We start from the raw sequence: 17,385 nt of genomic DNA on the forward strand, positions 1-17,385 counted from the left end.
TAATGATCCTTCAAAGATCTCATTCTGGCTCCAGGATATCTGTGCGCAATAAAATAAAACCACACTGCCAAATCTACTTAGTTGATAAAGATTAAAAGAAAGGGATTTCAAGCACTGGCAAAAACACGGGTTTTGACAATGTCTAAATAAGCTTTGCTTCTCTCATGTCATCTGTTTTCTCACCTGACTTCAATTAGATCCTTTTCCACATTTTTGCATAGGTTAAGCAAATCAAGTTAAATGCATCAAAGATGGAAATCTGAAAACATTTTCCTGATTAGAACTCAACGTGATGTTTGATCAATGCTCATCCCTATCAGTTTGATTTGCAGCCTACTGTTAAGAAAAGCTACAACAGCACATTCCCTGTTTTAAATTGTAAAGTTTGTGCTCTTCTACAAAACTTTTTTTAGATTACGAAGACCCGCAGTCCACTTTTATTGTCATTTAGTAATGTATGCATTAAGAAATGATACAATGTTCCTCCAGTGTGATATCGCAAAACACAGGACAGACCAAGACTGAAAAAAATTGACAAAACCACATAAATATAACATATAGTTACAACAGTGCAACAATACCATCACTTGATGAAGAAGTCCATGAGCACAGTAAAAAGTTCAAGGTCTCTCAAATGTCCCACATCTCACACAGACGGGAGAAGGAAGAAAAACTCTCCCTGCCATGCCCGACCACAATCCGTCTCTGAGTCATCCGAAAACTTCGAGCCTCCAAATCAGCTCTCCGACACCGAGTGCTGAGCACCATCTCTGTCCGAACGATTCGACCTCAGTCTCGGTCGCCACCAGCAGGCAAAGCCGGGGATTTTGAGGCCTTCCCTCCGGAAGATTCCCGACCATGCAGTAATGACAGCAGCGAACGAGCATTTCAGAAATTTCTCCAGATGTTCCTCTGTGCTTTCACGTCTGTCTCCATCAAATCAGAATTGGCCACTGCCCCTATTTAACGGATACGATATCATTTTTCACCGGAGAAATATTTTTCTTCATATTATGTAGGCAAAGACGATGCATTGTTTTCACACAACCAGGTCCCACAATGTAACAGTTTGCCCTGGTACTAGTAATGTTGGTTGTACATGATTGCTGGACAATGCACTGTAAAAACTTCTTCCTTTATAAATCACCTTGTGAAATTTTTTGGACCCATCTGAATATAAAAACTGATCCTCAATTGACTTCTCATTCAAAATGCTGTAGTAATATGTCAACTAGCTAACTGGCTGCATCACTGTCTGGTATGGGGGGAGGTGTGGGCTACTGCACGGGATCAAAGTAAGCTGTTGTAAAATTAGATGGGCACTAGCCTCCATAGTATCCAGAACGCCTTAAAGGAGTGGTATCTTAGAAAGGTGGTGTCCATCATTAAGGACCCCCATCACCCAGGGCATGCTTCCTTCTCATTGCTCCCATCAGGAAGGAGGTACTAAAGCCTGAAGGCACACAGTCAATGATTCAGGAATACTTACTGTAATTCACAATTCTTTTCCTCTATTATTATGTATTGCATTGTATTGCTGCCACAAAGCTAACAAATTTCACAACATATGCCTGTGATATTAAACCTGATTCTGATTCTGTCTAAAGTTCTGTGTCCAATCCTCTGAACCCACAGAGTTAAGTTGACAGTTCTCAGTGTAATGGTCTGATCAGGGACAGTCAGCATGGCTTTGTGAAGGGCAGATCATGTCCAACAAGCCTGATAGAGTTCTTTGAGGAGGTGACCAGGCATATAGATGAGGGTAGTGCAGTGGATGTGATCTATGTGGATTTTAGTAAGGCATTTGACAAGATTCCACACAGTAGGCTTATTCAGAAAGTCAGAAGGCATGGGATGCAAGGAAGTTTAGCCAGGTGGATTCAGAATTGGCTTGCCTGCAGAAGGCAGAGGGTCATGGTGGAGGGAGTACATTCAGATTGGAGGATTGTGACTAGTGGTGTCCCACAAGGATCTGTTCTGGGACCTTTACGTTTTGTGATTTTTATTAACGACCTGGATGTGGGTTGGCAAGTTTGCAGATGACACAAAGGTTGGTGGTGTTGTAGATAGTGTAGGGGATTGTCGAAGATTGCAGAGAGACATTGAGAGGATGCAGAAGTGGGCTGAGAAGTGGCAAATGAAGTTCAACCCGGAGAAATGTGAGGTGGTACACTTTGGAAATACAAACTCCAAGGCAGAGTACAAAGTAAATGGCAGGATACTTGGTAGTGTGGAGGAGCAGAGGGATCTGGGGGTACATGTCCACAGATCCTTGAAAGTTGTCTCACAGGTAGATAGGGTAGTTAAGAAAGCTTATAGGGTGTTATAAGCTTTCATAAATTGAGGGATAGAGTTTAAGAGTCGCGATGTAATGATGCAGCTCTATAAAACTCTGGTTAGGCCACACTTGGAGTACTGTGTCCAGTTCTGGTCACCTCACTATAGGAAGGATGTGGAAGCATTGGAAAGGGTACAGAGGAGATTTACCAGGATGCTACCTGGTTTAGAGAGTATGCATTGTGATCAGAGATTAAGGGAGCTAGGGTTTTACTCTTTGGAGAGGAGGAGGATGAGAGGAGACATGATAGAGGTATACAAGATAATAAGAGGAATAGATAGAGTGGATAGCCAGCACCTCTTCCCCAGGGCACCACTGCTCAATACAAGAGGATATGGCTTTAAGGTAAGGGGTGGGAAGTTCAAGGGGGATATTAGAGGAAGGTTTTTTACTCAGAGAGTGGTTGGTGCGTGGAATGCACTGCCTGAGTCAGTGGTGGAGACAGATACACTAGTGAAGTTTAAGAGACTACTAGACAGGTATATGGAGGAAATTAAGGTGGGGGGTTATATGGGAGGCAGGGTTTGAGGGTCGGCACAACTTTGTGGGCCGAAGGGCCTGTACTGTGCTGTACTATTCTATGTTCTATGTTCTAATATTCTGAATTTGCTTGAAGTATGAGTTGCGTACAATTATTAGAAGCTTTGAGAATTCTAATCTGAAATGGACAAGGAGAAGTTCTGCAGATATCACGCTGAAGCAAATAGTGGTCATTAGGGCTAGGTGAACTTAAACTGGGACTTCAAGAGTATTACTCATGTAAAAGGCTGAAGTACATTGTAAAAATTGAACACAGATTGTAAAAGGCTGAAGTAGATTGTAAAAGGCTGACATAGATTGTTGGATAAGGGAATTAAGGATTATGGAGTTTGAAAGCTAAAATGCAGTTGAGATCAACTATCAGAATGTCTGTACACATTTATTATATATTATAAAAATGTCTAATTAAGAAGCAAGCAAATCAAGGTCGGAGTGAGTTTGGCAAAATTGGAGAAGATGGAGAAAACCGCAAATTATGTAAATTAGATTTTGCAGATTTCTATTGTTTTCTCCCTGGAGATCAAGTGGGGAAGTTGTTCCAAACCTTATAAATGTCATTTAGTTTATTTGCATATCTGTTGGACAATTAATCTCGTATAAATTTTAGCTTTGTTTTCCAACTGCAGATAATTACAATGGTCTAATGAGCAGTACAACTTTAACTGTTATTTTTTTTGTGATGGCACTTCAAATAGTTCATTGCTGTTTCATTTTAATAAGTCAAGATTGTTTACCTTACATGGAATGAAAGTTTAAACCCAAGTCTTTTGTTCCCAGGGATAGAAGTCCTGTGGGAGGAACTTGGTAGGTCAGTTCCCATGATATAAAAGGTACTGACATGACCTTTGCCCTGGAATTTCTAATGGAAAACATATTGTAAAAATATCATCGCGTTATTATTGGAAAATCATGCATTCCTTGCAGTTACGTGATGCCATGCATCAATGCTGCTTATTCACCACAAATACCCAGAAATCATTCATACTTGCACAACAAGGGCATCATAAAGGATTGACTATTATGAAAAAGATTTAAAGTTTTTCAGAATTATGTTAACATTGTTAATGCAGAAATCCCAGGTCATGGTCATACAGCACAGAAACTGACCCTTCAGCGCAACTCTCCCATTTTAACAGATGCCAACCTGAGTGAGTCCAGTTTGCCTGCATTTGACCCATGTCCAGGCAAATCTTTCCTATCCTTTCCATATGTTGTATCTGTCTCAACCAATTCCTCTGAGAGTCATTTCATATATATACTATCCTTTGCATGGGAAAAGTTGCCTCTCAGATTCCTATTAAATCTCATCCCTTTCACCTGAAACCTTTGTCCTCCAGTTCTTAACCTTGACCTTGGGCAAAAGACTGGGTGCATTCACCCTATCTCTGCCTCTCGTGGCTTTAAACACCAGTGTAAGATCACCATTATATCTCCTTATCTGTTAACAAAAGTGTAGTATTTCTCTGAGCAAAATGTTGGACAAATCCAGTCTGAATTACACCCTAATCAGTTTAAGCTCAGTCATCAGCAGATCAATGGAAAATGCAAAAAAACATTGCTAACAAATTGGCATTTACTCAACAGCCTTCGCACTGTTGTCCAGTATTGGATTTGGCCAGGTTTGCTTGGCACCTGACTTGATGTCGGCCTTGGTTTAAGTCTGGACCAATGAACTAAATTCCAGACATTCAAGGTTCAAAATTTTTTAATGGCTTTTCCAGTACCCAAGCATAAAGGAGAACAAACTAGTTGTTACTCTGGATCCAATGCAGCACATAAAAGCACAAGAAGATAAAGAAACATGCAATGACATAAGATAGCTTATATACATAGACTGATTGTATGTCCATAAGTGATGCTAGGCACAGGAGTGTATGTACATAGGCTCACGATCAAGCATACTTTCTTCAGCCAATGATTGGTGTGTCAAGGCTGACTTGGACGGGAAAGGCAGTTTCCCGGAGCAAATAGCTGATGATCCCACTGGTGATAGCACAGGACAGTTAACATTTTTGTCCATGTGTATTTTGTAACTCTAAGGGGTTTCTTCTTTTATGTTACTGCGAAGGCTAACAAAATGGCTTCTTTTTTATGTTATAATTAAACTGGCTTTTCTGTAATAACTGCGATGTAAGGAGTTCTCTTTCTCTCTCTGCTTGTTTGGGTTATATTATTGATAAGAGGAGGAATGAACCAATTGGGATAGATGTTATTCTTTCTTGTGTGTCTGTAAGCTATTGTGTTTCGCGGGCTTTGGCGCAGAAGGCAGATGGGGTCAGAGTGAGGAGATGTGATGCTGTAAGCTAGGCGGCAGGACCGACCCTGAGCGGGAGTCTGAAACCCAGGGTCGTTGTTGAGGAGACGAAGACAGACTCGTGTGGAGCATCTGGTCGATCACCGTGGTTGGTCCCAGGCAGCGGGTCGAGGGGGTCCGAGGGGGTCGTATGGTGGAAAGAGGACTCCGTTACTTGAGCTCCAACTGTTGTGCACGAAGTGGTTGAACTTTGATAAGTTTGGCGCCTTTTATTTTCCTTTTATATTTTATCTCTATTAATTACATAGTTCCAGTAAGATCTATAAAGTGTAATCATTTAATTGCATATGGTGTATTGTCTGTTATTGAACGGGGTGGGGTACATCACACAGCATCCACACAAACTTGATTACCCAGTTTGGCGGGGCCGACGGCTGCTCCCCCTAGACGAAAGCGAGTTGAGCAAACCTGAGGCTTACCAGGGGGCTACACATACAATACGGTGACTCTGACAGGAAATTATAAAGTGGAAGTGTTGATCAACCTTACTGCTTGGGGAAAGTCACTGTTTGTGAGTCTGCTGGTCCTGGCTTAGTCACCATGCAGCCTCCTCTCTGACAGGAGTGGGACAAATAGTCTGTGAGCAGGGTGGGTGGAATCCTTCATGATGATACAGGCCCTCTTCTGGCACCTTTCTGCAGTCAGCCCATAACATTAAAGCAGCATTTGACTAGGTGTGGATCAAGGTAAAGTAAAGAAGGTGCCAGAAGAACTCAGCAGATAATGGACAGTGAAATCTTTGTGTCAGGGCCCTTCATCTCAACTAAAAAAGTAGAGGGAAGGTGGCCTGAATAAAGAGCTAAAGGAAAGGGATGGAGCAGGAGTTGGCGAGGAACAGGTGGGTTGATCCCAGTGAGGAGGGCATGACAGGCAAGTGGAGGATTGAAGAGTGTAAATAGTGACAGAGGCTGAGAAGTGACAGGTAAAGGCAGCAAGGGGCTGCAGATAAGTAAAATTGAACACAGTGAGTACCCGGAGGGGTTGGGAACTACTTCATACCATGGAAGATTGTTTTGTTCGTTGGAAGCCGATCGTCCTTGTCCCAGGACATCACTGCAGAAGTCCATTAAGGCATTGTCCAGACCATCAACACTGACATGTTACTTTCTTCTATTGTAATTCAGAGGTGGGTGCAATCATTTGCATTTGCAGTTCCTCAGCAAATGAAGCATTCCACATTTGTTGCCCCAGTCCTACTGCGTGCATCAGACACTGGCTGACACTTGGCAGCAGATATTGTACAACAGAACAATCAGGCAGTGTTCATCTTCAAAGAGTGAGAGCTTAATCGCCTACCTGTGCACCTCAACAACATTACTATCTCTGAGTTCTGCATCATAAATTTCCACCATTAACTACAAACTGAATTGAACTAGTTATGTAATTACTGTGGTTATAAGAGCAATTAAGAGACTGGGTCTTGTGACTGAACTTCTGTTACCTCAAATACTCTGCACCATTTACAAGGCACAAGTAAGGTGTCCATTGGTTGGATATAGTTTCAACATTTTTTAGGGACCTTTACATCATGCAGGACAAAGCGGCACAGCAGCGTAGTGATTAGCGCAATGCTTTACGGTACCAGCAACCTGGGTTCAATTCCCGCCACTGCATGTAAGGAGTTTGTACTTTCTCCCCATCACTGGGTTTTCTCCAGGTGCTCTAGTTTCCTCCCACAGACCAAAGATGTACTGGTTGGTGGGTTAGTTGGCTATTGTAAATTGTCCCATGCTTAAATCGGAGATTTGCTGGCCGGCACACCTCAAGGAGCCAGAAGGGCCTACTCCATTCTGTATGTCAATAAATAAATTCAAATAAACAAAGCTGCTTGCTAGTTTACTGCCTCTTCCACCACATGGATATTTAGTTCATCTACCATCCGTGCACTGGATCCATTGTAGTTACTAGCCTCAACCTCAGCAACTATCTGCCAAACCTGGAACCCTTTTCAGTAATTTGAGCTCCAGGAAAGAGGAGAGGACACTTGACTGGAGTTGCTCTGGTCAGAGCTGGCATAAACCTAAAGGAACGAAAAGTCTCCTTTCATAATAAGTATGAGGGAAGGATGGATGCAGCAAGCACATGGAAACGCCATCACCTGCCAATTTCCCCTGAGTTCCTCACTACCCGGACGTGGAAATATTTTGCATGTCCTTCGTCGTTCTATGATGACACTCTGTTCAACAGCGGTGTGGGAGGCTTTCTGCAGTATATTGCTACCATTTTCTCAAGGGTAGTTAAGGCAAGCCCAAGACCTGAAAATTGCATGACGAGGAAACAACTATTATGCTACCTGATAAGTGTGATATGTTAGTTTTGGGATGCCTTTGCTACTTTAATATATTCAAAAGAAAATGCTAATCTGTTGATTTTGTGTTAATGCAGTAATCTTACCAAATATGTACTATAATTGTGTTTCCAAGTGTCTAACAAAAAATAGAGATTACAGTTGAAACTTTTTGAATTAAACACATGTCCTGTGGAGGTGAAATTCATAAAATGCAGCCCCCCTGCCCAACTGTTATTTGTTTGTTTATGTACTACATAATCAATTAATGCATTTTTTCCCTACAGTACCTGGTCCCATACCTAGCGATTCATTGAAAGGAACACCATTTGAAGACAAAATCTTCCTGCACTGGAGTGAACCTGTTGAAGCAAATGGTATCATCACACAATATGAGGTAATTACTCCATGCTGGTATGATATTTACACCTTCCTCTGAGCCACACAATACCTGACCATTAGGCAGACTTAATTTGCCCAACGTACACAAGCCATTGCATATTTGTGTGTATGGGGTGCAGAATCCTAGGTTCTGTGGATACCTGCACTCCATGACCTACTGCCATCCTTGAGATCTCCTCACATCAAGTTTGCATCTGCATCCAAAATCTTTCCTGCTCCAAGGGTCATAATCTTTCCTGCTCCAAGGCCCCATTTGGGGAAATTTATTTTTTCTCAGCGTCTCCTTTCCCATACAATTTGGTTCTCTCAACTTTTTTTAAAGGTGAGAAGCATTGTAATATGTGGCTTTGGACATAGAGAGTTGTATCTCCTACAGTAAGCCCAAGCGTGCATCTCTGTGGAAATCCTGGACTGTTCAAAATGATGGAAGCAGCGAAGGAAGTGATTGGATATAGTTGTTATCCTTCTTTCTGTGGCACCTGGAGCATTCTTCAAGTGTAGCAGATGGGAGTTGCATCAAATTTTATTCCTTAATGCATAATAAATCTGAAGAGCTTTGGCTGATCCTCAGAATCGATAATCAGTCACTTTACTATTTTCTGATAGATGAAAATACTTTTCCTAACTTTTGTTCCGTTTGTCTTCTCAGAATAAACACTCTACGTGATATCTATTTGCTGCAGAACTAAAAAGGAGATCATTGCTTTCCTGTGGGGATGAATTTTTTTTTCAAATTTTGGCATAAGGCAGAAAAGCATTCCTACTAAATTGGACCAATCCCAAAGTCCTGGTTATTCAATTTGATTACAGGAAGGATGTGGAGGGTTTTGGAAAGGGTACAAAAAAACAGTTTATCAGGAGGCTCCTGGTTCAGTGGGATTGAGCTATAAGGAGAGGTTGGGTCAATTTGTGTTTTCTCTGGAGAGTTGTAGGCTGAGGGGAAACCTGATAGAAATTTATAAATTCTGTCATTGATGAGCGGATGGTCAGAATCTTTTCCCCAAAGAGTATAGTACACGTTTTGGGCTGAGACCCTTCATCAGAACTGGACAAAAAAGACAAGGAGTCAGAGTAAGAAAGTAGGTGGAGGGAAGGAAGAAACACAAGGTGATAGGTGAAACTGGGAGGGGTGAAGTAAAGACTAGGAAAGTTGATGGGTGAAAGAGATACAGAGCTGGAAGGCCACGGAAGAAAGAAAAGGGGGAAGAGCACCGGAGGGAAGTGATAAGGTGAGAGAGAGAAATAGGAATGGTGAAGCGGGGGTGGGGGGGTGCATTTCTGGAATTTCAAGAAATCGATGTTCATGGCATCAGGTTGGAGGCTACCCAGACGGAATATAAGGTGTTTCTCCTTCAACCTGAGTGTGACCTCATTGCAACAGTAGAAGAGGCCATGGACCCCACTCCCTACTTTCTTCATCTGACTCCTCATCTTTTTTCCCCCCAATCCTGATGAAGGGTCTTGGCCCAAAACATCCACTATACTCTTTTCCATAGATGCTGCACTCACAACATGCTGGAGGAACTCAGCAGGTCGGGCAGCATCCGTGGAAATGATCAGTCAATGTTTTGGGCCGGAACCCTTCGTCAGGACTGAAGAGGGAGGGGGCAGAAGCCATATAAAGAAGGTGGGGGAGGGTGGGAAGGAGAAGGCAGGTAGGTGCCAGGTGAAAAACCAGTCAGGGGAAAGATAAAGGTGTGGGGGAGGGGAAGCAGGGAGGTGATAGGCAGGAAAGGTGAAGAAGGAATAGGGGAAAACACAATGGGTAGTAGAAGGAGGCGGAACCATGAGGGAGGTAGTAGGCAACTGGGGAAGGGGGCAGAGTGAAACTGCCTTCCAGACCTCAACTTGACCTCCATCGTTCCTGTTAACTGCCATTTCTTAGATACATTATGAACTGAGGAAGCAGCTACCTGAAAATGCTTTGCTATCTTCTTATAACCTTCTCCTACTTTATGGGCATCATTTATTTTAATTTTCAGAGTGCTAGGAAGCTGCTCAGAGGAGCCCATGGCTGCTGATTTTTAGGGACAAGGTTTGAGGAGTCCGGGTATTTATAAAGCTTTGAAATTTGCATCACCTGGCCTTTCCTAATGATGACTGTGAACAAGCCATAGTCCTAACAAGCTAATTAAGGTCTGAGACCTTGGTAAAAGTTATCTGAGAGCTCAAATCACTTGGGGTGCCCAAACTTTTGCATGGTGCTCCTTTCTTTTTTTTCACTCGAAAATTGAACAAAACAAAAAACAAAACACTAATCTTGCTTAAAATGTTGAAAAGAATGTTTCATCTTTAACTTTATGACCTTTGGAGATCGGTTCATCTTCTACTCACTTAACTATTCACAGTAACAGAAATTTTGACCAGGGGTGCGCAAACTTTTGCATGCTACTGTATGCTTATGCGTGGGATGAACCAAGCCCTATACTCAAAGAATTATTTGGAGCATTAAACCCACTGTGAGGCTAAACTCCATCTTGCTTTTGTTGGCTAAATAATCTTTACATGTCTACCTAAACCAAGAAACATCTCTCATTTTGGGCAAAGACTTAGATTGCTATAAATGCAGCTTGTTGGACAGCAGCTGTGGAGAGAACTGACATGCTAACATGGTCCCATTTTTGACACTTGCCACATTAACCTAACTCTCCTTGGTCCACATGTTGCAAAAATTGCTGCAAGTTTCATTTTAACCACAATGCCGAATTTATTTATTTTTAAACATATATGACAGTAAAAACTAATTTAGATGGAAGCTCTTAATACTGGCTGAACCTACTGTACATATATTTCAGCTCCAAACTAAAATTTTCAGATGTGAAAAGTTAGCATGACTTGACAGCAGTTACTTTATTCTAACTTAATTTCAGAGCAATGTGAGACATTTGAGGGTTCATTTGGTAAGCAGAGTGACAAAGACAATTCAATCCAGAGAAGTATGAAGTAATGTTGTAGAGGGGTGCAACAAAAGAAAGGAAGACTGGGGAAAAAATTATACTGAAAATTAAGTCAGAAGATTACCCGTCAACAGATCCTTAAATGCAGTAGGACACAGCAATGAAACTATTGAAAGGTTACATGGGACCTTTCCCCTTAGTTAGCTGAGACAAAGACTACAAAAGCAGCAAGGACGGTATTCAACATTAGATAGGCAAGTATTGCATATAGGTCAAGTCATGACATTTTCATGAGGGGATGGAGAGGAGATATATGAGGACAGGAAGCTGTTTGCTGTGAGGAAGTTTGAATAAGCTGGAGTTGTGCTTTTTTTGGAACAGGAAAGATTTAAGGGAGGTTTAATTGAGGTGAACACAGTTACTTCCCTTGGCAGGCATGTCAAAAGTCATGAGGTATGAAGTTAAAGTTAACCATTTGAAGGATTAGAGGGAGATGAGGAAAAGATTTTTATACCTCGAGGGTGGCAGGTGTCTGGAAATCGCTTCCTGAAAGACAGACAACTTCATCACACTTGAAAAGTATTTTGATGTGCACTTGAAGAGCCCATAATTTACAGTAACTACTGGAAGGAGAGGGACTGACACAGCCACACTGGACCAATTAACCATAATCCTTGTCATAAATTTTCTATAGTTTGAGCTTCAATCTCTTTAATTGAAACTTGTTGGAAGAAACGCAGTGGGCTTGATCATGCTGCACCTGGCCTGTTGCCCAGATTCACTGCCAGCAGTGTCTGTCTGACCAAACTTAGCTCATCAGGAAGTGAAGAACCGAACAAACTGGCATGCTTTACCCAAAATATATCATGTGAAGCAGGGTGAGCTCCACACAGTGAATTGACCTCTGCCAGTATATCCTGAAGCCCTGTCCTTGTGAAAGGTTTATTAACTGAGATGTCTCTGTCAGAGATATTTTTAAAAATCTTTAGATTAATTTAAATAATTTAAAGAACAGTTTGTTATGCAAAAATTGCTTGATTTTTAATTAGTGGCAATGAAATAACTCAAACACTAATTTGCACTCTACCTATTTCTTCAAGATCAGTTGCCCAATTTAAGTGAATAAAGCTGAGAGTCTGGAGAGTATGCAGCCTCTCCATTCAGAGTATCAGTGCTGCGCTACCAAGTCCAGTGGTGAAGCAGAAGGCCTGTTATAAGGGCATCCAACTGCCAGCTTGTCCAGCAATGTGTGGAGAGTCAAGCAAGTTGGGTTCTGGAGGGCATCAGTTCTCTCATTTAGCTCCTTTGCGGAATAACTGGTCATTTCAGTAAAACAGTCCCATTGATCCAACTCCTCTCCCCTTTCCTTGTTACCTGCACTTTTTATCTTTTTTGTAAATTATTTTCCCAATTTGCTTCTGAAAGTCATAATCAAATCTGCATCCAACGTCTTTTCAGGCAGGGAAATCTAGCTCACAGTTACTCACTGAGTAAAAAGAGAATTCAAATTGTTTTCCCCCTTCATTTTCCATTTGCAGTTGCCTCTTGCCAGTGGATGGAGTTTTTCCTACCTCTGTTCTGTCAGACTATGCCATGACTCCAAACACTTCTACCGATTCTCTCCTTGACCTTTCCTGCATAAAGGAGAATACCTTCATCAACAACTGAAGGCTCCAATCTCTTGTACTCTCTGCAGGAGTCTGCAAATCCATCCTAATTTGTGTTCCCTATATTTGAGCATAGTATTACAGTTGGTGGGCCTTAAACAAGCTTTATAAATATTAATGTTAATCCTTCTCGAGTAATTAAGACAGGAATCCAAAACATCTTATATATATTATACAATAGTTAAAATAAATAGTGCAAAAGAAACAAATAAAAAAAAATAGTGATGTGGTGTTCATGAGTTCAATGTCCATTTAGAAACTGAATGGCTGAGGGGAAGAAACCATTCCTGAATCACTGAGTGTGTGCGTTCAGCCTTCTGTACCTCCTTCCTGATGGTAGCAATGAGGTAGCAATGGATTTCAACAAGGCATTTGATAAGGTACCCCATGCAAGGCTTATTGAGAAATTAAGGAGACATGGGATCCAAGGGACATTGCTTTCTGGATCCAGAACTGGCTTGCCCACAGAAGGCAAAGAGTGGTTGTAGACGGGTCATATTCTGCATGGAGGTCAGTCACCAGTGGTCTGCCTCAGGGATCTGTTCTGAGACCCCTACTCTTCGTGTTTTTTATAAATGACCTGGGTGAAGAAGTGAAGGGATGGATTAGCAAATTTGCTGATGACACAAAGGTTGAGTGTTGTGGATAAAGTGAGGGCTGTCAGAAGTTACAGAGGGACATTGATAGGATGCAAAACTGGGCTGAGAAGTGGCAGATGGAGTTCAACCCAGATAAGTGTGAGGTGGTTCATTTTGGCAGGTCAAATATGATGGCAGAATATAGCATTAATGGTAAGATTCTTGGGTGTGTGGAGTATCAGAGGGATCTTGGGGTCGGAGTCCATCGGACACTCAAAGCTGCTGCGCAAGGGTTAAGAAGGCATACCAATTTCCCCCGGGATCAATAAAGTATGACTATGACTATACGGTGCAGTGACCTTCATCAACCGTGGGATTGAGTTTAAGAGCTGAGAGGTATTGTTACAGGCATATAGGACCCTGGTCAGACCCCACTTGGAGTACTGTGCTCAGTTCTGGTCGCCTCACTACAGGAAGGACATGGAAACCATAGAAAGGGTACAGAGGAGATTCACAAGGATGTTGCCTGGATTGGAGAACATCCCGTATTGAATAGGTTGAGTGAACTTGGCCTTTTCTCCTTGGAGCAACGGAGGTTGAGAGGTGACCTGAAAGAGGTGTATAAGATAATGAGAGATATTGATCGTGTGGATAGTCAGAGGCTTTTTCCCGGGGTTGAAATGGCTAGCACGAGAGGGCATAGTTTTAAGGTGCTTGGAAGTAGGTTCAGAGGAGATGTCAGGGGTAAGTTTTTTTACGCAGAGAGTGGTGAGTGTGTGGAATGGGCTGCCGTCGGCGGTGGTGGAGGCGGAAATGATAGGGTCTTTTAAGAGACTCCTGGATAGGTACATGGAGCTTAGGAAAACAGAGGGCTATGGGTAAGCCTAGGTAGTTCTAAGGTAAGGACATGTTGGGCACAGCTTTGCTGCTGAAGGGCCTGTATTGTGAGTAGGTTTCTATGTTTCTAAGAGTCCTAGGTGGTGGGTCCCTAAATGATGGACACTGCCTTCCTGAGGACCACTCCTTCAAGATGTCTTGGATATTACGGAGGCTAGTACCCATGATGGAGCTGACTAATTTTACAAGTTTCTGCAATTTACTTCAATGCAGTAGCCCCCCTCCCCCCTATACCAGATGGTGATGCAGTCAGTCAGAATGCTCTCCACAGTACATTTGTAGAAGTTTTTGAGTGTTTTAGTTGACAAACCAAATATCCTCAAACTCCCAAAGAAATAAAGCCATGGACTTAACACACATCAAAGTTGCTGGTGAACGCAGCAGGCCAAGCAGCATCTGTAGGAAGAGGTGCAGTCGATGTTTCAGGCCGAGACCCTTCGTCAGGACTAACTGAAGGAAGAGTGAGTAAGGGATTTGAAAGTTGGAGGGGGAGGGGGAGATCCAAAATGATAGGAGAAGACAGGAGGGGGAGGGATAGAGCCAAGAGCTTGGACAGGTGATAGGCAAAAGGGGATACGAGAGGATCATGGGACAGGAGGTCCGGGAAGAAAGACAAGTGGGGGGGGACCCAGAGGATGGGCAAGAGGTATATTCAGAGGGACAGAGGGAGAAAAAAGAGAGTGAGAGAAAGAATGTGTGCATAAAAATAAGTAACAGATGGGGTACGCGGGGGAGGTGGGGCCTTAGCAGAAGTTAGAGAAGTCGATGTTCATGCCATCAGGTTGGAGGCTACCCAGACGGAATATAAGGTGTTGTTCCTCCAACCTGAGTGTGGCTTCATCTTTACAGTAGAGGAGGCCGTGGATAGACATGTCAGAATGGGAATGGGGTGTGGAATTAAAATGTGTGGCCACTGGGAGATCCTGCTTTCTCTGGCGGACAGAGCGTAGATGTTCAGCAAAGCGGTCTCCTAGTCTGCGTCGGGTCTCGCCAATATATAAAAGGCCACATCGGGAGCACCGGACGCAGTATATCACCCCAGTCGACTCACAGGTGAAGTGTTGCCTCACCTGGAAGGACTGTTTGGGGCCCTGAATGGTGGTAAGGGAGGAAGTGTAAGGGCATGTGTAGCACTTGTTCCGCTTACACGGATAAGTGCCAGGAGGGAGATCAGTGGGGAGGGATGGGGGGGACGAATGGACAAGGGAGTTGTGTAGGGAGCGATCCCTGCGGAATGCGGTGAGAGGGGGGGAGGGAAAGATGTGCTTAGTGGTGGGATCCCGTTGGAGGTGGTGGAAGTTACGGAGAATAATATGTTGGACCCGGAGGCTGGTGGAGTGGTAGGTGAGGACCAGGGGAACCCTATTCCTAGTGGGGTGGCGGGAGGATGGAGTGAGAGCAGATGTACGTGAAATGGGGGAGATGCGTTTAAGAGCAGAGTTGATAGTGGAGGAAGGGAAGCCCCTTTCTTTAAAAAAGGAAGACGTCTCCCTTGTCCTAGAATGAAAAGCCTCATCCTGAGAGCAGATGCGGCGGAGACGGAGGAATTGGGAGAAGGGGATGGCGTTTTTGCAAGAGACAGGGTGAGAAGAGGAATAGTCCAGATAGCTGTGAGAGTCAGTAGGCTTATAGTAGACATCAGTGGATAAGCTGTCTCCAGAGACAGAGACAGAAAGATCTAGAAAGGGGAGGGAGGTGTCGGAAATGGACCAGGTAAACTTGAGGGCAGGGTGAAAGTTGGAGGCAAAGTTAATAAAGTCAACGAGTTCTGCATGCGTGCAGGAAGCAGCACCAATGCCATGGACTTGCCTTCTTTATAGCTGCATCAATATGCCCAGCTTGAGTCCTCAGAAATATTGACACCCAAGAACTTGAAATTGCTTACTGTCTCCATTTCTGATCCTATGGTATCTCAATTCCTTCCCTTTTTCATAATTTGTTCTTGTTTTCATTTCTATCATCTCCGTTAGCACTTCTGTTGCCTGTTGAGCCTGTTGATGTTATCAAACTACTGGGCTCCTCACCATAGGTTCTATTTTTAAAATGTTGCTCTCTGCATAATTGAAAATTATGCCTTTTGTACTCAAAGTAAAACAGCAGAAGAAACTGTGGTGCTAATATTAACCTCTGAGGGGACAGCATTGTGTATTCTGTGAAACAGCTGTCCACCACGTCTCTACTTTCTGCCCCAAAACCACATTCATATTTATACCCCTTTAACCCCCATTAGTTCTCAATCTACCTGCAATTTTGCATCATTTGGTATTTTGACACAGACATTTTATGCAATATCAATCCTTCTGTCCTCAACGATCTATTTGTTTATTACACGATATTACACGATCCTTCAGTGAGAGGCTCCTTCAAGTAGATCAGTCCAGTTGAACTGGGCAAGCACATACAACAGTAGGCCATACAACCTTTCAAGCTTCTTCTGCCATCCTGTAAGATCATAACTAATACTCTTCCACCATGATTTTTCCACATCCCTTGGTTTCTGTTTTGATAGAAGTCAGTCACAGTTGACATACAGTGATAGAGCTGCTGCAGTTTCTCCTCAACTGGGTCTTAAATAGTTGATCTCTTATTCGGAGACTTGGTCTGCTTCCTTTATTTCTTGAAGAAACTGTCTCAGTGTCAACTCTGTCTATCGCTTTTCGAATCAAATCCAGAATCACCTCATTGTGTCCAGTAAGTGTAGGAAAACTTAACAATGGACGAATCTTTACCTCAGGACTGATCCAAAAGAATTTCAAAAATGCTATGGTCACTTGTTTCACCTTCTGTTTAAGCAATTGCTTATGTTTTGGCAGGTATCTTATAGCAGTGTGAGATCATTTGACCCTGCTGTTCAAGTGGCTGGCTCTGTTCAGAAGGTGTCTAAATTATGGAACAGTACACACCATGTTTTCACGCATTTGAATCCAGGGACCACCTACCAGTTCTTTATTAAGGCTAGCACTGTGAAAGGGTTTGGTCCCGCCACCGTCGTTAACATTACAACTAATATATCTGGTAAGTCTGTAAGATTTGTAAACATTGAAACAGAAATAACTCTTTTCCTATGAATTGATTTTGTGTACTAAATTTCTTAAAGAATTCATGTGGAAAGTCTTTAAGCCACATTTTTGTTAACGTGCAGGTTTAACTGTCTTATTTAGCTGCATCCAATATAAACAAGTTTGATCTTTAAAGAATGATCTGTATTTCCTCCTTGACCAAATTTTCTAAGTTTACTGTTTTGATTTTCCTTTTTTTTGTAATTTATTTTTTATTGAATTTCATCATCAAACAAACATTTCCATAAGCTGTATTTCAGATACTGTACATATATATCATATAATCATATTTGTCACAAATCTCTACATAATAGTTATCTGAGGTATACACTTATAGAAAGGAGAGGAAAGAAAGAACAATCGAAAGAAGAAAACTATGTAGAGTAGGGAGTGATTTTTTTTTAAC

General features: G+C 42.5%; 1 protein-coding gene across 6 annotated transcripts in view; it reads left to right on the top strand.

The window, feature by feature from the left end:
* The window catches only part of ptprk (protein tyrosine phosphatase receptor type K), a 687,062-nt gene that overhangs the window by 517,966 nt on the left and 151,711 nt on the right, over positions 1-17,385 (top strand). For all 6 annotated transcript variants that reach the window (XM_072251546.1, XM_072251545.1, XM_072251547.1 and 3 more), the window contains 2 exons: positions 7,767-7,876; positions 16,734-16,935. In XM_072251546.1, the coding sequence (XP_072107647.1) occupies positions 7,767-7,876; positions 16,734-16,935 (312 nt within the window). The remainder of the gene's footprint in view (positions 1-7,766; positions 7,877-16,733; positions 16,936-17,385) is intronic.

The sequence above is a fragment of the Mobula birostris genome, chromosome 2, assembly GCF_030028105.1.
Source record: "Mobula birostris isolate sMobBir1 chromosome 2, sMobBir1.hap1, whole genome shotgun sequence".
NCBI classification, from domain to species: Eukaryota; Metazoa; Chordata; class Chondrichthyes; order Myliobatiformes; family Myliobatidae; genus Mobula; species Mobula birostris.